This window comes from Delphinapterus leucas, chromosome 14, assembly GCF_059928025.1.
Source record: "Delphinapterus leucas isolate spDelLeu-1000000601 "Yukka" chromosome 14, BTC_Dleu_Yukka2, whole genome shotgun sequence".
Taxonomy (NCBI): domain Eukaryota; kingdom Metazoa; phylum Chordata; class Mammalia; order Artiodactyla; family Monodontidae; genus Delphinapterus; species Delphinapterus leucas.
The window spans coordinates 28,590,583-28,606,239 of NC_143142.1; the positions used below are offsets into that span (position 1 = coordinate 28,590,583).

Sequence of the window (15,657 nt, forward strand, 5' to 3'; positions counted from 1 at the left end):
AGCTCTCTATACACCATTCACTCCCTTTCTCAGAGCAAGCGGCAGTATGATGACAGCTGTTCAGCACAACAGAAACACGTTTCTTTTACAGGGACAGCCATAGTCAAGGCACGGAGATCTACAGGGATTTTCCTTGAGTAGTTATACAAAATAATATTACATTTCGTGGTCTGTACAGTGTAATAAACCAGCAGTAAAACAACAAAAAGAACCTATGAAAGGAGGCCGTTGCCTGAGCAGCGTGAGTCTGGGGACCATCGTGGATGGGACACATGTGGCCAGAGCGAGGGGGGGGTTTCTGCTGATGTGTGGATGGTCAGAGGGGCTCTGACACAGAGGCTGAGGCCAGCCGCCCCTGGAGACAGGACTGAAGGGGGGGTCTGTTCCCACTGCGGCTTGGGGGCTCCTCTGAGTCGTGGGCCCATGGGGTCAGAAGGGCGACGCCCCATCACGCTTGGGCCAGTGCGTCTCCCCATCTGCCAAGTTCTCCACGAGTCGGGGCCCCCTCACCCCCACACAGACCGGGGCGGGGTGGTGGGGGCAGAGGTGGCCGGGGGCCCGGAGGTCACGAGAGCCCGCACGATGGACGGGGACTCGCTGCTCTGTGCCGGGTGGCCCTGGGACGCGGGGCGGGGTTGGGGGGCTCACAGGAGCTCGTACTGCTTGAGGTGCATCCGCTGGATGATGTCCCTGCAGTCGTTGAAGACGCGGCGGATGTTCTCTGTGTCCACGGCACACGTGAAGTGCGGGTAGCAGTAGTGCTTGCCGTCGCCCGTGGCCGTGCTGATGCGCTGCGGAGATGCAGCCCGTCAGCTCCGGGGGACCGAGGGCCGGGGGTGGGGGCGTCTGTGTCAGGGCTGAGCCCCCCATTTCTCACTTTTTATGTAAGTTTGAAATCATCTCAAAATACAGAGTTTTTTCAAAAAGGGAACGTCTGAACCTGAGCAGGTCCGTTTCCATGTGACCCTTCAGCTGAGGAGAGGCCACACCCCGCATCCCACTGAAAGGCAACACGCAAGCGGGGTCGGTCATCTCAGTGCTGCCCCGGGGCCTGTACCCTGCCCGTTCCTGCTGGGAAGTTGTGTGACCTGAGGTCGGAAGTCCGACCTCTCTGAGCCTCCGTGTGCTCAGCTATGAGAGGAGGGAACGACACCTTCCCATCCCTCATTGTTTGGGGGAGATTAAATAAGCTCGTGAGAGACTAAGTGCAAAGAGCAGGGTCACCCTAAGGTGGCAGGACAGCAAAGGGCAAGGAAAATGCTCACCAAGAACAGATCCCGGATGAAGAACTTAGCTCTTGTGACTTTGGGGTCTTCTCCTGCATCTGGTGTCGCTGTAGAAAATCAAAGGGAATTTTATTTAAGTGACATGACACACAGATACAGCTGGATGGAGCCTGTGCACACAGAGCACGGAAGCACACGGGCCATGCAGCCAAAGACTGAAACGTGACCTTCGTCTCTCTCCTCCTCCCAGGTCACTTTGACTTCAACAGTGGTTTATGTTTGGTGCCGGGTGAACAGCTTCTACTCAAGTCAGATGAAGCGTCTCACTGACTGGTGAGCCAGCCCCCAGTCGCCTGCACCTGGTGAACCGTCCTGCAGGGAGGGCTGCCAGCTCATCCTGAGACTTTTCCCAGGAAAAATGCTGACCAGACAGGGTAAGGGGAGCAAGGGGCTGGTTCCCAGGAAAGGTCAGAGCAGGCCCGGCTGCTGCGGGGTGGGTGGCATGGGGGCTGGGGTGCTCCCAGAAGGCGGCTACTACCCGGGCCCAGGAAGCACCCTGCCAGGCTGGCTGAGGTTGGTGCAAAGACCGCGATTAGGTTTCTTAACTTCTAACTGAAGTTTCTGGGAGAGCCCCCTTCATCCTGCTTTATCCAGTTTGGGATAAAACCTTGAGGAGTGGGGTTATTTTGCCATAAGCAAATCCCTCCTTGGAGACTCTGGTGGCCCAGGAAACTCAAAACCCAAGAGCAGCCACTGGAAATGTGTCCCGACTCCTCCAGGTTTGCCAGACGGGACCTTCCCGGCTTCAGCACTGAAATTCCCGTGTCCCAGGAGCCTCACAGCCTCCCGGGACGGCTGGTCACCCGATGAAGTCACCATGCTGTGGCCAAAGTCATCGCTGGGGACAGAGGCCTCAACACGGTGGTCGGCAGCGGGCGGCTCGGGACAGAGGTCACTGCTGCCCCATCCCTGCGGGCCTGGCCGGAGTGACTCAGACAGCGACTTCCCGGTCAGTCACTGTGCGGGGTCAGCAGGCAGGTCCAGGCGGACCGACCGACACGGGGCCCCGGGAGGCAGAGCTTCCCTGCAAACCCCGCATGCACGTCAAGCTGCCCTTCCTCCTTCTGCTCAGCGTGGACCAAGCTGAACTCTGAAAATTTTACAGATGGGACCCTAAGGACATTTTAATACTCTAGAAGCTAAGGGTGGGGCAGGAGTCAAGAAGATTGATCTAAATTAACTGAGTTTCCTAGATTCGTCAGAACCGTAGGAATTACAGTTACAGGGCTATGGAAAGAACAATTCTTTCCCTTAATCGCAAGATACTTATTTTGGAATCTTACCGTCTTCAGGAACAGTATAATTTGCGTACTCTGGGAAATAGTCTTCAATCTTTGATTTCCCTGCCAACACTTTTTCTGCCAGCATATCCTGTTTGTTCAAGAACAAGATGATGGAAATGGTCCGTAACCACCTGGAAAGGAGCAGGAAACACACAGGTGTGGGCCCACTGCCTGAGCAGGCACCTCAGTCGCAGGCATTATCCATGGAGAGGACAACGTGCTGCCCTCCGGACGAGGCGCCGGGCTTGGGATTATTTGATGCCCCGGAACCTCAGCCCCCACTCCATCTGCACACAAGACTCTCTCATGAGGATAAACCCTCAGGAGAAGGATTCAGCTCCACAGGGCTGTACTGGCGCCAAAGCCAAGGTTCACGTCAGGAATAAATACGCTGGGATTTGTGTGGTGTAATTTACTAGTAAAGGGTCAGAAAAGCGGGAGAAGTTAAAGCTCTCACAACAACAGAAACAGAATAGATGGTCACGCAGGGCATCTGCGGCTCTTGGGCGAGGAGCTGGGTGTTGAGGGTCTGGGTGGGGACCTGTCACCTCGCTGACAAGTCGAGGGAGGGGCTCAGGGGTCATCGAGTCATGAGCGATGTTTTAAATGGGCGCTTTTTGCATTTTAAAAACCAAACGAAACCAATTTTGAACCGTATATAACCTTCCAAAACAGAGGCTGGATTTTCCTGACAAAGTCCCATCAGCTTCACACCCCCATCTTAAGTAAGTCTCTACATTAAATGGACTGAAAGAAGCTTCTTACGGTTTTAGAAGATTTATCACAAGGAAGGACTGCATCAGAGAACAAAGATGAAAGCAAGCCGAGAGGCATTATTTTTAAACGCAGCGGGAGGCCGAGTTTACTGTCTTGTCACCTGTTGTTCCAGATGCTCTCGAAAAGGTCCAGGGACTCCCGCAGGCGGTTGGTGTTGTTATCTTCCCGGATCACCATGTTGTAGCTGCTGCAGGCGGCCACGTAGATGATGGCGGTGACGTCTGGGTGGGAGGAGTGGGGGAGGCACCTTGGTTATTTAGAGCAGTTACAGCCACCCGTGTCCGGGGAGAGCTCCCTTGTGATCGCAGAATTGACCCGGGGCCCCCAAACTAGCAGAGACAGTGTGACCCCAGGATGCTTAACTTCCGTATTCATGGAACTAAGACACTTGATAGGTGAGCGGATTGAAAGCTACTGAAACACAGCAGCAGGAGGGAGTGTGGGTTTGTCCCCATTTTCTTGAGAGAGGGAGAAATCACCGTTGAAGCACTGGATCCATTTTCTTCTCTCGTCCCTCTGGCCTCCGACGTCAAACATGCTGGGGGAGAACATGGGTTGGGGGGTGCCGTTAGCCAGGGGCGGGAGGACATCCGTCCTTTGCTCTCTCCCTCCCCCTGGCCCGTGGCTCTGCTCCCCAGGGTGACCTTGCAGACGGGCCCAGCGGGGCCTCCCCAGTCTGGCCCAGATGGGTGTCCACACCCCGGTATTTCTCTGATCCCGGCCCTTAGCCCTGTGATCAGTGGCTGCTTGGCTCTCCTTCCCCCTGGGCAGCCCCTTGCCTGCGTCCTCCTCCTCTGCACCTGCCTGAGGCCACCGGGCTCGAGTGCCTCCCTTCCCTGCACTGACACCTGGGCTTGCGGGCGCGCACACGGGTTTGCAGCACTGCAGGCCCGGGATCGCCCGGTATCCAGGCCGCTTCCCCGACCCCAGGCCTGGGGGCCCCGCGGGAGGGTCCTGCCCACACGCTTACTGGAAGTTGACCTTGTCCACTTGGAATCGTGTCTCGAAAATCCCTGAGGTCAGAACTCTGCACCTGAGGAGGTCCTGGGGGCAGAGAGAAGCAAACAAGTGACCCCTGTCCTCAGGAGGACAGCCCGGGGCAGCCACAGGCTGCGAGTGTCCCAAACAGCAATTCCCTCCATCGGAAAAGAAACAGGACTTGAGACCAAGAGACAAATGCTCTTGGTCTCGCTCCCCGGAGAAAGTCACAGTTAATGTACTGGTTTGGTCTTGGAGACTTGATGGCTCTGCTTTTATTTCCTTTAGAAGCTTCTTGTAATCACTCCTGAGTGTTCCCTACTGACACCATGTCCCCAACAGCCCGCCAGTGTCTGGGGAGAGGCACCCGTCCCGCCAGCTGCCGCTCCGGATCAGACTCACTCACTCTCCTCTCACAGTTCTAGTCTCTAAGGTAAAAGATGATGAGAAAGCCGTACAGTTTCACAAGGCTGACACCTCTGCTGGCCTGCCAGGTGTCAGGGTTTCTTTCCTGGTCACCAGATCCATTAGGATGTAAACTGGCCACCGCAGTGGCTCTGGAAGTGGAGGGCGGTGGCCCCTGTGAGCCCGATGAGAAGTGTGAGGACAGACTCGAGGGGCAGGCTCAAGGCCAGGGTAACTGAGCTCCCAGGGTCGGTCTCGTAGAGGGATGGACTCCAGGGGACGACCAGGAGCTCAGACCTCGCGGAGGGGCGGGGGTGCGCAGGGAGCCTCCCGGAGGAGCACGGCTGGGCCCCGAGGGTACAGTGTCCCCCGGTTCGGGTGGTGGTCGTGGCCCAACCCCACCTACCTGGTCTGTGGGCGTGTAGTCCACCAGGCTGACGCTGTCAATTCTCTCCAGGAAGCTGAAAAGAAAGCCAGACGTGCTTGGGACCGCTCTGGGGATGCCTCTGGGCTGGGGGGCAGGTGTGCAGGGCCTGCACGAGCCCAGGGGGACGGGGCAGCCACGGGCCAGCAGCTTCCCGCGTTCTTCCTGGACACATGTCTCCCCAGCAGGTCAGAGTCCTGAGGGTCCTGATCCGTCGCGGTGGGGGAGCGGGGGTCCAGGCCTCTGCCCTCCCTTGACAGGTTTGACATGTATTTGTCTTTCTGTTTATCGTCTGTCTCTCCCTCCAAATGTGGGACCCACAGGGCAGATCTGGCTTGTTGGCCGGGTTTCCCCAGCGCCTGTGGGGCAGCCCAGACCCTGCATATTTGTGGGATGAAGTGAGCAGGGGGCCGTGAGGCCCAGCCTGCAGCCGACACAGGAAGACACAGCGCTGGTTAACCAGTGAGCAAAGGACCACTTCTCGAGGGGTGGGGGTAGCAGAGTGTGTGATGAGTGGGCGGGGCTCTCCTGGTGGGGGGTCCCTGTGGCTGAGGTGGGGCTCAGGCCCTGGGGAGAGTGGCTGTGACCTGGATCAGGGGGACTCGGCCGGAGTCCCTGCCTGGACAGCTCGGGGTCCACTGTTCCGTATCTGGAGTGAAGTCATGGTGGGCCTTTCTCCCAGCCTGTGTGCCCGTGAGCTTCTGCACAGAGTGGGGAGCACCTCCCCACCTCCACACAGCCCCCCTCCCCAGCCAGCACTGCAGGCCCTTGAGCTGCTCACAGGAGGAGGTGGGAGTGCAGAAGACCCCGGAGGAGCCACAGGAGGGGACCCCTGAGAGCTGAGTCTGGTTTGAAAACCACAGTGCACTCTGGCCCAGTCCTTGCCGGCCTTGCATTTGGTGGAGTGGAGGGCACCTCAAAGTCCACCCCGACCGTCTAGCAGGACAGGAAAGGGGCAAGAAGACTTGAGTCTGTGATGAAGAGGGAGGGGTGTCTGCCGAGGTGGGGAGGGACTCTAGACTATAGCCCAGAAACCTGGGGGCTTCGGTGGGGAGATGAGCCACCCCCCTTCCCTGTGTACGGATGTAATAATTTGAAGCAGAAGTGGTCTGTCCTCTCGGCAGGGACATCTAAAATGAGAAGGTGATACAGATACTGATCATCTCCGATCGAAAGGGCTGGAAGGAACTGAAAATCAAACCAAATATGAAGCCTTCAGCCCTGGTTAGAGGGTAGGAGGCGCCCGATTTCAAACACGATGCAGACAGGGTGGAGGGGGTGGGTGAATCTGTTCAGATGGTAATAACGGGTTAAGTAGAAACAATGACGTGTGGTTAACAAAAAAGACATCAGAAGTTGTTGAAAGATCAGAGACCGCCTTCCCGAGGACACGTGGGAGTACCTTCCTGACCACTTCCTGACCGCGACTAAGGAAAGATATACCATCTGTCCCCACCCCTGAGCCCGGGGTGAGTGTCCAGGGTTCCTTCCAGCTCTGGTACTTAACCACCTGAGACCTGACCGGCATCAGTGAACATTTCCCAGAGCATCTTCTGAATTGTTACTGATGGTGAATAGTCCTCTGAATTCATGGATTTCAAGTTTGTGCAATGGAAGTAAAATGTGAAAATTCCCCGGATGTGAATGTTTCCCTGGACATTTGAGAGCCTCTCTAAGGAGTAAAGGCTAGCAGTTGACTTCTGCCAGACTTTTGACTTAATCTTTGGTTCAACTGGTGTATCTCCCACACGTTGTAGTAGGACTTCTTCAAACTGGGGCTCTTAATATATAGAGAGAGGAGTTTTAAAAGGATCTTCCAAATCATGCACAGAATTTTGTATGACTAAAATTTAAAAGGTTTTGTCCCTAAATATACCACTGCCTGCTTTGCCATAAAATTAACAAGATCTAAGAATTCCACTTGTAGACCATTCACTCCCACTAGATAAAGAGTCGCAGGACAATAACAAAATACAATTATAGAAAGTCACGTCCCGGACTTCCCCGGTGGTCCAGTGGTTAAGACTCTGTGCTCCCAATGCAGGGGCTTGGGTTCGATCCCTGGTTGGGGAACTAGAGCCCACATGCCGCAAGTAAGACCCGGTGCAGCCAAATAAATAAGTAAATAAATAAATATTAAAAAGAAGTGTCACCCCCACCCCCCACCCTTATGGTCACTTTAAGAAAAGCAGTTAAAAGGCAATTGACTTTGATCTCTCTTCACTGTTTCCTGCTACAGCTGAGGATATTTGCGTTCGCAGAGGTGTTTTTATTTTGGCCACTGGGATCCCCCTCTGCTCGACATTGGCACGAAACAGCAATTCACTCTTCACTTCTCATCTGTCTGCCACCCCAGTAACTCGGGTTCTTGTGGGCCGGGGGTGGGGGTTGAGGGGGGGGGATGGTGAAAAGATGAAGCTATCCTGTTAAATGCCTTTGAACAACTGGATCTCAGGAGAAGCACCAACGACGTTTAATTAAAATGTACTTAAAATGATTTATTTCTTTTATGAAAAATGCAGCAAGTCGGAGCTGTGTCAAGCCAAGTGTCAACTACAGATTGGCATTTTCCATTGGCACTTGCCATCGACCTCTACAAGGATTAACTCTTGTGCTGCTGCAGCTGCTGGCTTTCAACACCCCCTGAAAGGAGTTCAGGTGGACAGCAAAAATGAGGCACTCTGTGCTCCGGGAAAAACTGGCAGAACAGGTCTTCAGAGAGTTGGATGTTTTCAGAAGCCGATTTTATGAGCCCAATTCTTGTATCTGTTCATATCTAGAAAAGCACTAAAATCCTTCATGGTGACGACTGCTCCTCGTGACTAGCAGAAACCTTCTGCAAAATAGTATGTGCTCAGTTGCATGTATTCCCCCTTCACCAAAATCACATATATACTGACCTTCCCCCACTGCCTCTTTGGAGCAGTTTCTCAGAGCTATCTGGGAGGCTGTCTCCCGGGCTGTAGTCCTCATTTTTGCCCCAAATAAAACAACTCGCAACTCTGATGTGCATTTTTTTAAATCGACACAAGTAAAACCCTTTTCCCAGTGTCTTACTAAAATTCACTTCATGATGATGTAAAAAATTTGATGTAAAAAATACTGGAGGAAAACGTTAGCAGTAGTGACAGAGCATCAGCCCGATCTAATGTGCAGCAGGGCTGAGATCCAGGCCACGTCAGAGGTGGTCCTCGGACCAGAGCCCGGGCATCGGGATTGCGGCTGAGCCAGAGCCGGGTTGGATGAGTGACCCACGTGCCCTTGGATGTCTGAGAAGCATCATGCCTTTTCCTCCCCTGCCCTGGCCTGTCCTCCCCCGTCACCTGAATGGCACACCCGATGACTCACATCCTGTTCCCGCCCTCAGTGAAGTCAACCCTGAATCTGGCCTCCGAGCCCTTTGCAATGCGTCCCATCTCTTCCTTGTTCTTCTTGATGTCAAACCCTCCACTCCAGTCAAATCCCCACGTAGTTTTCGCTTTTCAGACCTTTGTGTAATCCCCACTTTTTTTTCTTTGAAGCCTCAGATTGAACGCAACCTCTTCTAAGAAGCCAATTCTATGGAACAGAACTGAGAGCCCAGAAACAAACCCACACACATACGGACAACTGATTTATGACAAAGGAGCAAAGAACATACAGTGGAGAAAGGATGGTCTCTTCCATAACTGGTGTTGGGGAAGCTGGACAGCTACATGGAAAATAATCACACTGGACCATTACCTCACACCCTACATAAAAATCAAACTCAAAATGGATTAAAGACTTGAACGCAAGACCTGAAACCACAGAATTCCTAGAAGAAAACATAGGCAGTATGCTCCTTGACATTGGTCCTAGCAGTATCTTTCTAGATATGTCTCCTCGGGCAAGGGAAACAAAAGCAAAAATAAACAAATGGGACTGCATCAAGCTAAAAAGATTCTGCACAGCAAAGGAAACCAGCAACAAAACAAGAAGACAACCTACCAAATGGGAGAAGGTAATTGTAAATCATATATCTGATAAGGGGTTAATATCCACACTATATAAAGAACTCACATGACTCAATAACAAAAAAAAACAACATGATTTAAAAATGGGCAGAAGTGCTGAAGAGACATTTTTCCAAAGAAGACATACAGGTGGCCAACAGGCACATGAAAAGATGCTCACCACTGCTAACCATCAGAGAAATGCAAACAAAAACCACAATGAGATATCACCTCACACCTGTTAGGATGGCTGTCATCAACGGCAAGAAATAACAAGTGTTGGTGAGGATGTGGAGAAAAGGGAGCCCTTGTACACTGTTGATGGGAGTGTAAATTGGTGCAGCCACTGTGGAAAACAGTATGGATACTCCTCAAAAAATTAAAAACAGAACAACTACTTATGGACCCGCAATTCCACTCCTGGGTATTTATCCAAAGAAAATAAAAACACTAATTCCAGAAAATATGTGCACCCCAACGTTCATAGCAGTATTACTTACAATAGCTGAGATATGGAAACAACCTTAAGTGTCCATCGACAGGTGAATGGATAAAGAAGATTATATATATACACACACATACACACACACATACACACACACACACAAAGGAATATTACTCAACCACACAAAGAAGGAAATCTTGCCATTTGTGACAACACAGATGGACCCTGAGGGTATTATGCTAAGTGAAGTAAGGCAGATGGTGAAAGAAAATACAGTATGATTTCACTCATGCGTGGACTATAAAAAAACAAACAAAACCCCAAAATAAATGAACAAGCCAAACCAAATAAAAACAAACACACAGATACAGAGAACAGAGTAGTGGTTACCAGAGGGGGAGAGGCAGGGGGAGGGGGAAATGGGTGAAGGGGATCAACTGTGAGGTGATGGCTGGAAACGAAATTTTTGGTGGCAAGCTTGCTGTAGTGTGTACAGAAGTAGAATGTTGTAAACATGAAACTTATGTGTCATAACCCAGTGCTACTTCAAAAAAAAAAGGAAGAAAAGAAAAAAGAAACCAGTTTCAGGACACTATAATCCCATCCTCCATGTAGTTTGTTTCATGATTTGATTAGCTCGGAACACACCTTACATCGTGATTTCCCCCCTTGTATAAGCTGAGGTATAAAACGGTGCGCAAAGAGCACTGACATTACTCATCTTGATGACTCTATCACACCTGTGTACACTTGTGTATTTTCCTCGTGCCTTATCTACCTAACTCCACTGAGGACCGTTTAAGGCAGAAGCATGTCTTTATTTCTAGAAAGAAGCCCCAGACAGCCAGCATCTGACACACCTCAGTCCAAATCTTCTACTGTATTCAGTTGTTCTCAACAAACACTGCTGAATTGTTTGCCCTGACCGTTCAGGAGGGATGGAGGATGTACAAACCCTAAAGGGCAGGAGCAAATACCTCAATTTGGAGAAACACGATGAAGGAAGAGGACAGGGTGGTCCTGAGGGTACATCTGGGCTCTGCTGAGGGCCCCTGCACCCACTGTGATGCTGTCACCGGGGAGCTCTGGGCGTGGTCACGAGTGACAGCACCCAAGGGAGATCTGCATTCACACCTACTGAGCTGGGTATACCACCTGATGCCCAGGAACCATGACTGAGATGCACTGGTCCTGCCCCACACGGAACCTACTATCTGGTTGTAGGAAAACAAACCCCGGTACACCAGGCAGGCACTGTCTCATTCCAACCAGTTGATTAAAAGAAAAAAAAGAGATGGGGCCCTGCTCATCAGTTTGTTCAGTGACCACAGGCTCACAGCTTTTTGCCAACAGCACCCGAGGTCCTGAGCTTTGGATTTTGGCTATGGAAACGCTTCCAAGAGGGTGTCATGCCTGTTGCAGAGGAGGAATCTAGAACATGAGGTGCCTCACTTCTGCTCAATGAGGTGAGGTTGTCTGGCTGACCCTGAGATCACGTTCAGTGAATAAGGTTGTCAGATGGGTGCTTACTTTAGGCGGCACCTTTCCAAATCGAAGACAGCAGGGTGGGCACACGGCACCCTCATCTGAAAGGCACACACACATTAAGGCTCCTTCAGGAAGAAGCATCTGTAGTAAGAAAGGTCTCCAATAGTGCAGTTATCATCTGAACTGAAATAAACTGAATAGTTCCTAAAGTAAACTTAAAATTTTATTCTAAATCCATTTGGAAACTGTGAATTTGAAGGCAGAAAAATACAAAGGAGAAATAAGAGCAAAAATTATACTAGTAGTTGCATGGAAGATGAACCATTTCCCTGGTATGTTTGAGTTGGATCCTTTTGGAAATTCTCTCTTTAGCCTAGGCAAGTTTCAGTATGAGGAAGAACCTTGTTGCCACGAAGAAACTATTACAGTAAAGAAATAACAACTTGGGCTTCTAGAAATATGCATGCAAACAGAAATTCAGGTGCTAAAGGTGAGTCTGGAAAAATACTATGCTTTCTGAACCAAATCAACCTCTGAATTCTTTTTCCTTAAATAGCTTTGTAAACAGGATGTACAGTAAGTATGCAATAACATGCAGTTTAAAATGATTTATTTGACAAACTTCTGTGGTTCATATTCCAGCATTTCATCAACTGCAAAACTAAGGAAATAATTCATGGGCCTGGTATGCTTTTGAAAATATTTATGTTTCATAAAAATGTACATTCATATAGTTTGAAATGAACATATTTTAAGAAAGTTCAGGCATATATAAGCATTGTTTAATCTCACAAAATATATTAGTATTGTTGGGAATTATCTGCACTATAAAAGGGTCCTCAATTTCCCAAAGGGTCAACACCAAGCTATTATTTAAGTTGTAATGATGTTTTCAGTCTAAAGAGGGGTTAGGACTCATGCTGTGCTCACCAACAGCTGCCTCTGGGCAACCTTGTGGATGAGAGGTGACACCAAAAGGGACAAGTTCTAGAAAGAGGACTTGGGGCAGACGACTGGCAGATGTCCCTTACAGAAGACTTTGGAACAACATCCAGTCAGACATAATGACACTTATATACGAGGGTCAGTCCTCATCTGCACACAACTCTTCATTTTTTTTCCCCCCTTAATACACACACATTCATACAGTAGGACATGTTGTAACAGTGAATACTTGGTTCTCAATCTTTCAAAGGGCTTGGAAGAGTCCGTTTAATTATTTTCTGAAATACTAGAATTCTCTCCAGTGAAGGGAAGAGGGAATTTAAAATATCCTTAAGTGTTTAACGTAGATTAATATGCTCGCCAAGGCAAAAGCAAGTTGCTGTTCTCCATGTTTTGTGGCTCTGAGAAAGTGGTAGCTACAGGCTCTGCTTTTTCACTTTTACTTTACACACCACCATTCCAGAAAGATGGAAGGCAGCACATCCGGGCTCTGGCCTGAGAGGGTCGAGCCTACTGTCTGACCCTGCATCTGTCCTTCCCAGACTTCCAGGTGGCTGCATGTATGTGTAAGGGATTTGCATGGCTAAGCCAAACACTCCAACTTGTATTTTCGAGGTTTTAAAAGAGCTGTTGCTTTTAAGACAAGATAATAAATGCAAATAATTAGAACCTAAAATGCAGTTCTAATTTTATTTCTATTTTTGATTAAAATCAAAACAAAACCTACACACACACAGTCCCAGGGCTTTCTCAAACCAATCAACGGTTCTTTGGCAACGTCAGAGTAATGTGACTGTCATGCTAATTGCCATACTTTAAAAGAAGTCTAATTAAATAGGAAAATAACTAGAAACGTGAGAGAGAAGTTCACTTGGAAAAAACTGTCATACTAACGTTAAACCTTGTAAATCCATAAATGAACACTTTTCTCTTATGATAAATGGAAGTTACGTGGCATTTCCAGTTATAAAAAGACAACTACCATAAGAAAAATTTATAGGACGTAGAGAGTAACTGAACATTATGCAGGAAAATCGTAAAGTAATTTTAGTGTAAGTTACGAGAACAGATGAATAGTCACCTTTAGTCTGGATCTGATTACAATAAACAAAGGATACACAGAATAGCACTGCCCATGAAATAAATCTCTTAATGAGGTGTTGATAGCGCTGTAATCAACCTAAGTAATCACCTCCCGTCAACTCTAGATATTATCGATTACACAAAATTAAAAAGAAAACCTTCAATTCTGGTAATTCGGGCAGAATACTGAATACACGGGAACTAGAGTTTTGACCAAATTTTTGAGAAAGATTCATATACGCCAAATTAACCAGATCTGTTAAAAGGCAGCTATAAAAATACACATGATAACAAGCTATACAGAACTTTCAAATCCATTTAAGAGTGGAGAAGGCCTGGGACGTCTTCGTGTATCTGGAGAGCACTGTAAAACCCAAAGGTAGAAGCATCTTGAGTAAGAGCAGTTCAGCATTCCGGCCGGTTCCGAGTTTCTAGCGTAGAGTATCCGTCTTCGAAGGTGGCTGCGGCCGGGACGCCTGAGAGCGGGTTCCGCGGTCACACTTGGTCCCGCAGGCGGGCCAGCCTCTGGGACAGTTCGTCCTGCTCGGCCGAGGCCACGCTCGTGCCCACGGAGCCGGTCTGGCCCTGCGGCAGCTCCATGTTGAGGTCGAGGCCGGCCTCGTCTGCCATTTCCTGCAGCAGCATATCCACCTGGCCCTGGGGAGTGGTCAGCGTCGTCGTGCTGCTCATCGTGTCCTCCATCTGCTGCGTCTGCACGTCCAGCGTCTCGAACTGGTGCTCGAACTTGTCCATCAGGGCGGAGATCTTCTCGAGATTCATGGTCTTCAACGTCGCGTCCATCGACTTAACCACACCGGCCATCGACTTGGTCACCTTGCCCATCGTCACGGCCGTCTGGACCCTGGCGGCCACCGCGTCCACCCGCGCGCTCATCCTCAGGAAATTCACCGCCTGGTTCTTCTGGCGAATCGCGTTCTCGGCATGAATCCTCGCAACTTCCATGTTGCCCTTCTGAATGGCCTTTTTAATCTTGGCCTTTTCGGCCTTTTCCTCCTTGTCGCATTTTTTGGCACTCCTGCCCAGTTCTTTGGCCGCGAACTTTAGGTTGAACAGGTGTTTCTCCATGTTGGACATGATCGGACGGCTCCCGGGGGTCGGCGGCCGGGGCCGAGGTGGAAGCCGGAGGAGGTAGGAAAAGAAAGACCGCTCCCGGCCGCCGCTCCTTTGTTTTGGTCCCACTTCCCGTTTCTGCAGCACGCGGCGCAGACCGTGACGTCATCGCTCGGCGCCGGGAGCGGGCAGGCGGGGCGCACGGCGTAGGGGGCGGGGCTCCCGGACCTGGACGAGGCGCACCTGGGCCCAGGCGGCCAGATGTTGCAGCGCTTATCGCGGCCCCCCTGACCCCCGCGCTCGCCGTCTGCACCGAGTCCCCCCCCGCCCTCCGCACCAGTTGTTAAAGAACTGAAGCATTAGTAAATTAACGGAAATGCGTGTCCACGCACTTTCGTAGGCACGGACAGGATTGTCTGGAGCTGCACGTAAAAACTGTCCAAACTTGGTGGCCTGAGGTGTCCGGCCAGCGGCTGGAAACCAGGAAGCTGTCCTGAGGTTAGCAGACCACAGCCTTCTCCATCTGCTCTGGCAAATTCCACTTTCTCAGGGGAACGTGGACCGTTAATAATTAAAAGTACGAAACAGAGAAAGTTGTATCACTGACCTGCGCCTCGGTCTTTGAGGACAATCTGGTTGCAGCCTGTGACATCCTTTTACTGCAGCGGGTGAAAATACCTTCTGGTTCGCGGACCACCTCGTCTATGCTGTGGCTGAAGGTCTGCTTGTAGATGAGTTGCCAGCAACTCCAAACATACAAAAATCCTTGTGTGGTTTAGTAATAAAAGACCCATCTTTTGCTGACATGATTCTGTTTGATATTTTATAAATATCCAAGGAACTTCACTCACATTTCATTTTGACACGAAACTGTCATTTTAAATGGTGAAGTACTGGGACCCACACCCACTGGCATAGATCAAAACTGTCACCATGTAATATACCCTTTAGAAGTGCAGGCTTTCAGATGGCAGCAGACTGTGCTGTGGCTTTTTTCTTTTAGGAAGATTCCTCCCGTACAGCAATAACAACATAGCAGGGCCCAACCTGCCCTAAGGAGCTAGGCTGAAAATGAACTCTGAGAGTAATTCTGTTTGAGAAAGTTTTAATCCAAAGTCTCACCATCCCTTTGGGCCTCGTGTGATAGTTTGCCAGTGGTGCTGTTGCACATGCATTTTCCTAAAACGCAGCTCTGGTTATATCACTCTCTTGCTCCAAAACCTGAGCAGAAAGGCACACAGCGAACACAGTCCCCACCCTCCCTTTTCTTTCCCTCCCCACCCAGTCAAGCCAGACTGAGCTTGGAGGCTGAACACCATTTGTGTCACTTGGTCAGTGTGGATGAGGAGGGATGGTCCTCCGGACACTGTCCCCACTGCCTGGGCTTCTAGCCGTCGCATCTCTGCCTGTTGTGATCCTGCCCCCGCTCAAAGCTGCTTCTCCAGGACCCCCGCTCCGTGCCGTCCCCTTACCCCGCACAGCACACGTCAGACTGCCT

The 15,657-nt window shown here is 50.4% G+C and overlaps 2 protein-coding genes across 2 annotated transcripts; both read right to left on the reverse strand.

Moving 5' to 3' along the window:
• Positions 1-442: 442 nt before the first annotated feature.
• GNAL (G protein subunit alpha L) lies at positions 443-4,104 on the reverse strand. Its single transcript, XM_022551143.3, has 5 exons — positions 3,826-4,104; positions 3,447-3,567; positions 2,570-2,700; positions 1,266-1,333; positions 443-791 (listed from the first exon to the last, which is right to left on the reverse strand). Exons 1-5 carry the CDS (start codon positions 3,896-3,898, stop codon positions 645-647), a joined length of 540 nt encoding a protein of 179 aa, XP_022406851.2. The 5' UTR covers positions 3,899-4,104; the 3' UTR covers positions 443-644.
• Positions 4,105-11,653: 7,549 nt separating this feature from the next.
• Positions 11,654-14,297, reverse strand: CHMP1B (charged multivesicular body protein 1B). The gene has a single exon (XM_022551144.2). It carries the CDS (start codon positions 14,181-14,183, stop codon positions 13,584-13,586), a length of 600 nt encoding a protein of 199 aa, XP_022406852.1. The 5' UTR covers positions 14,184-14,297; the 3' UTR covers positions 11,654-13,583.
• Positions 14,298-15,657: the final 1,360 nt, after the last annotated feature.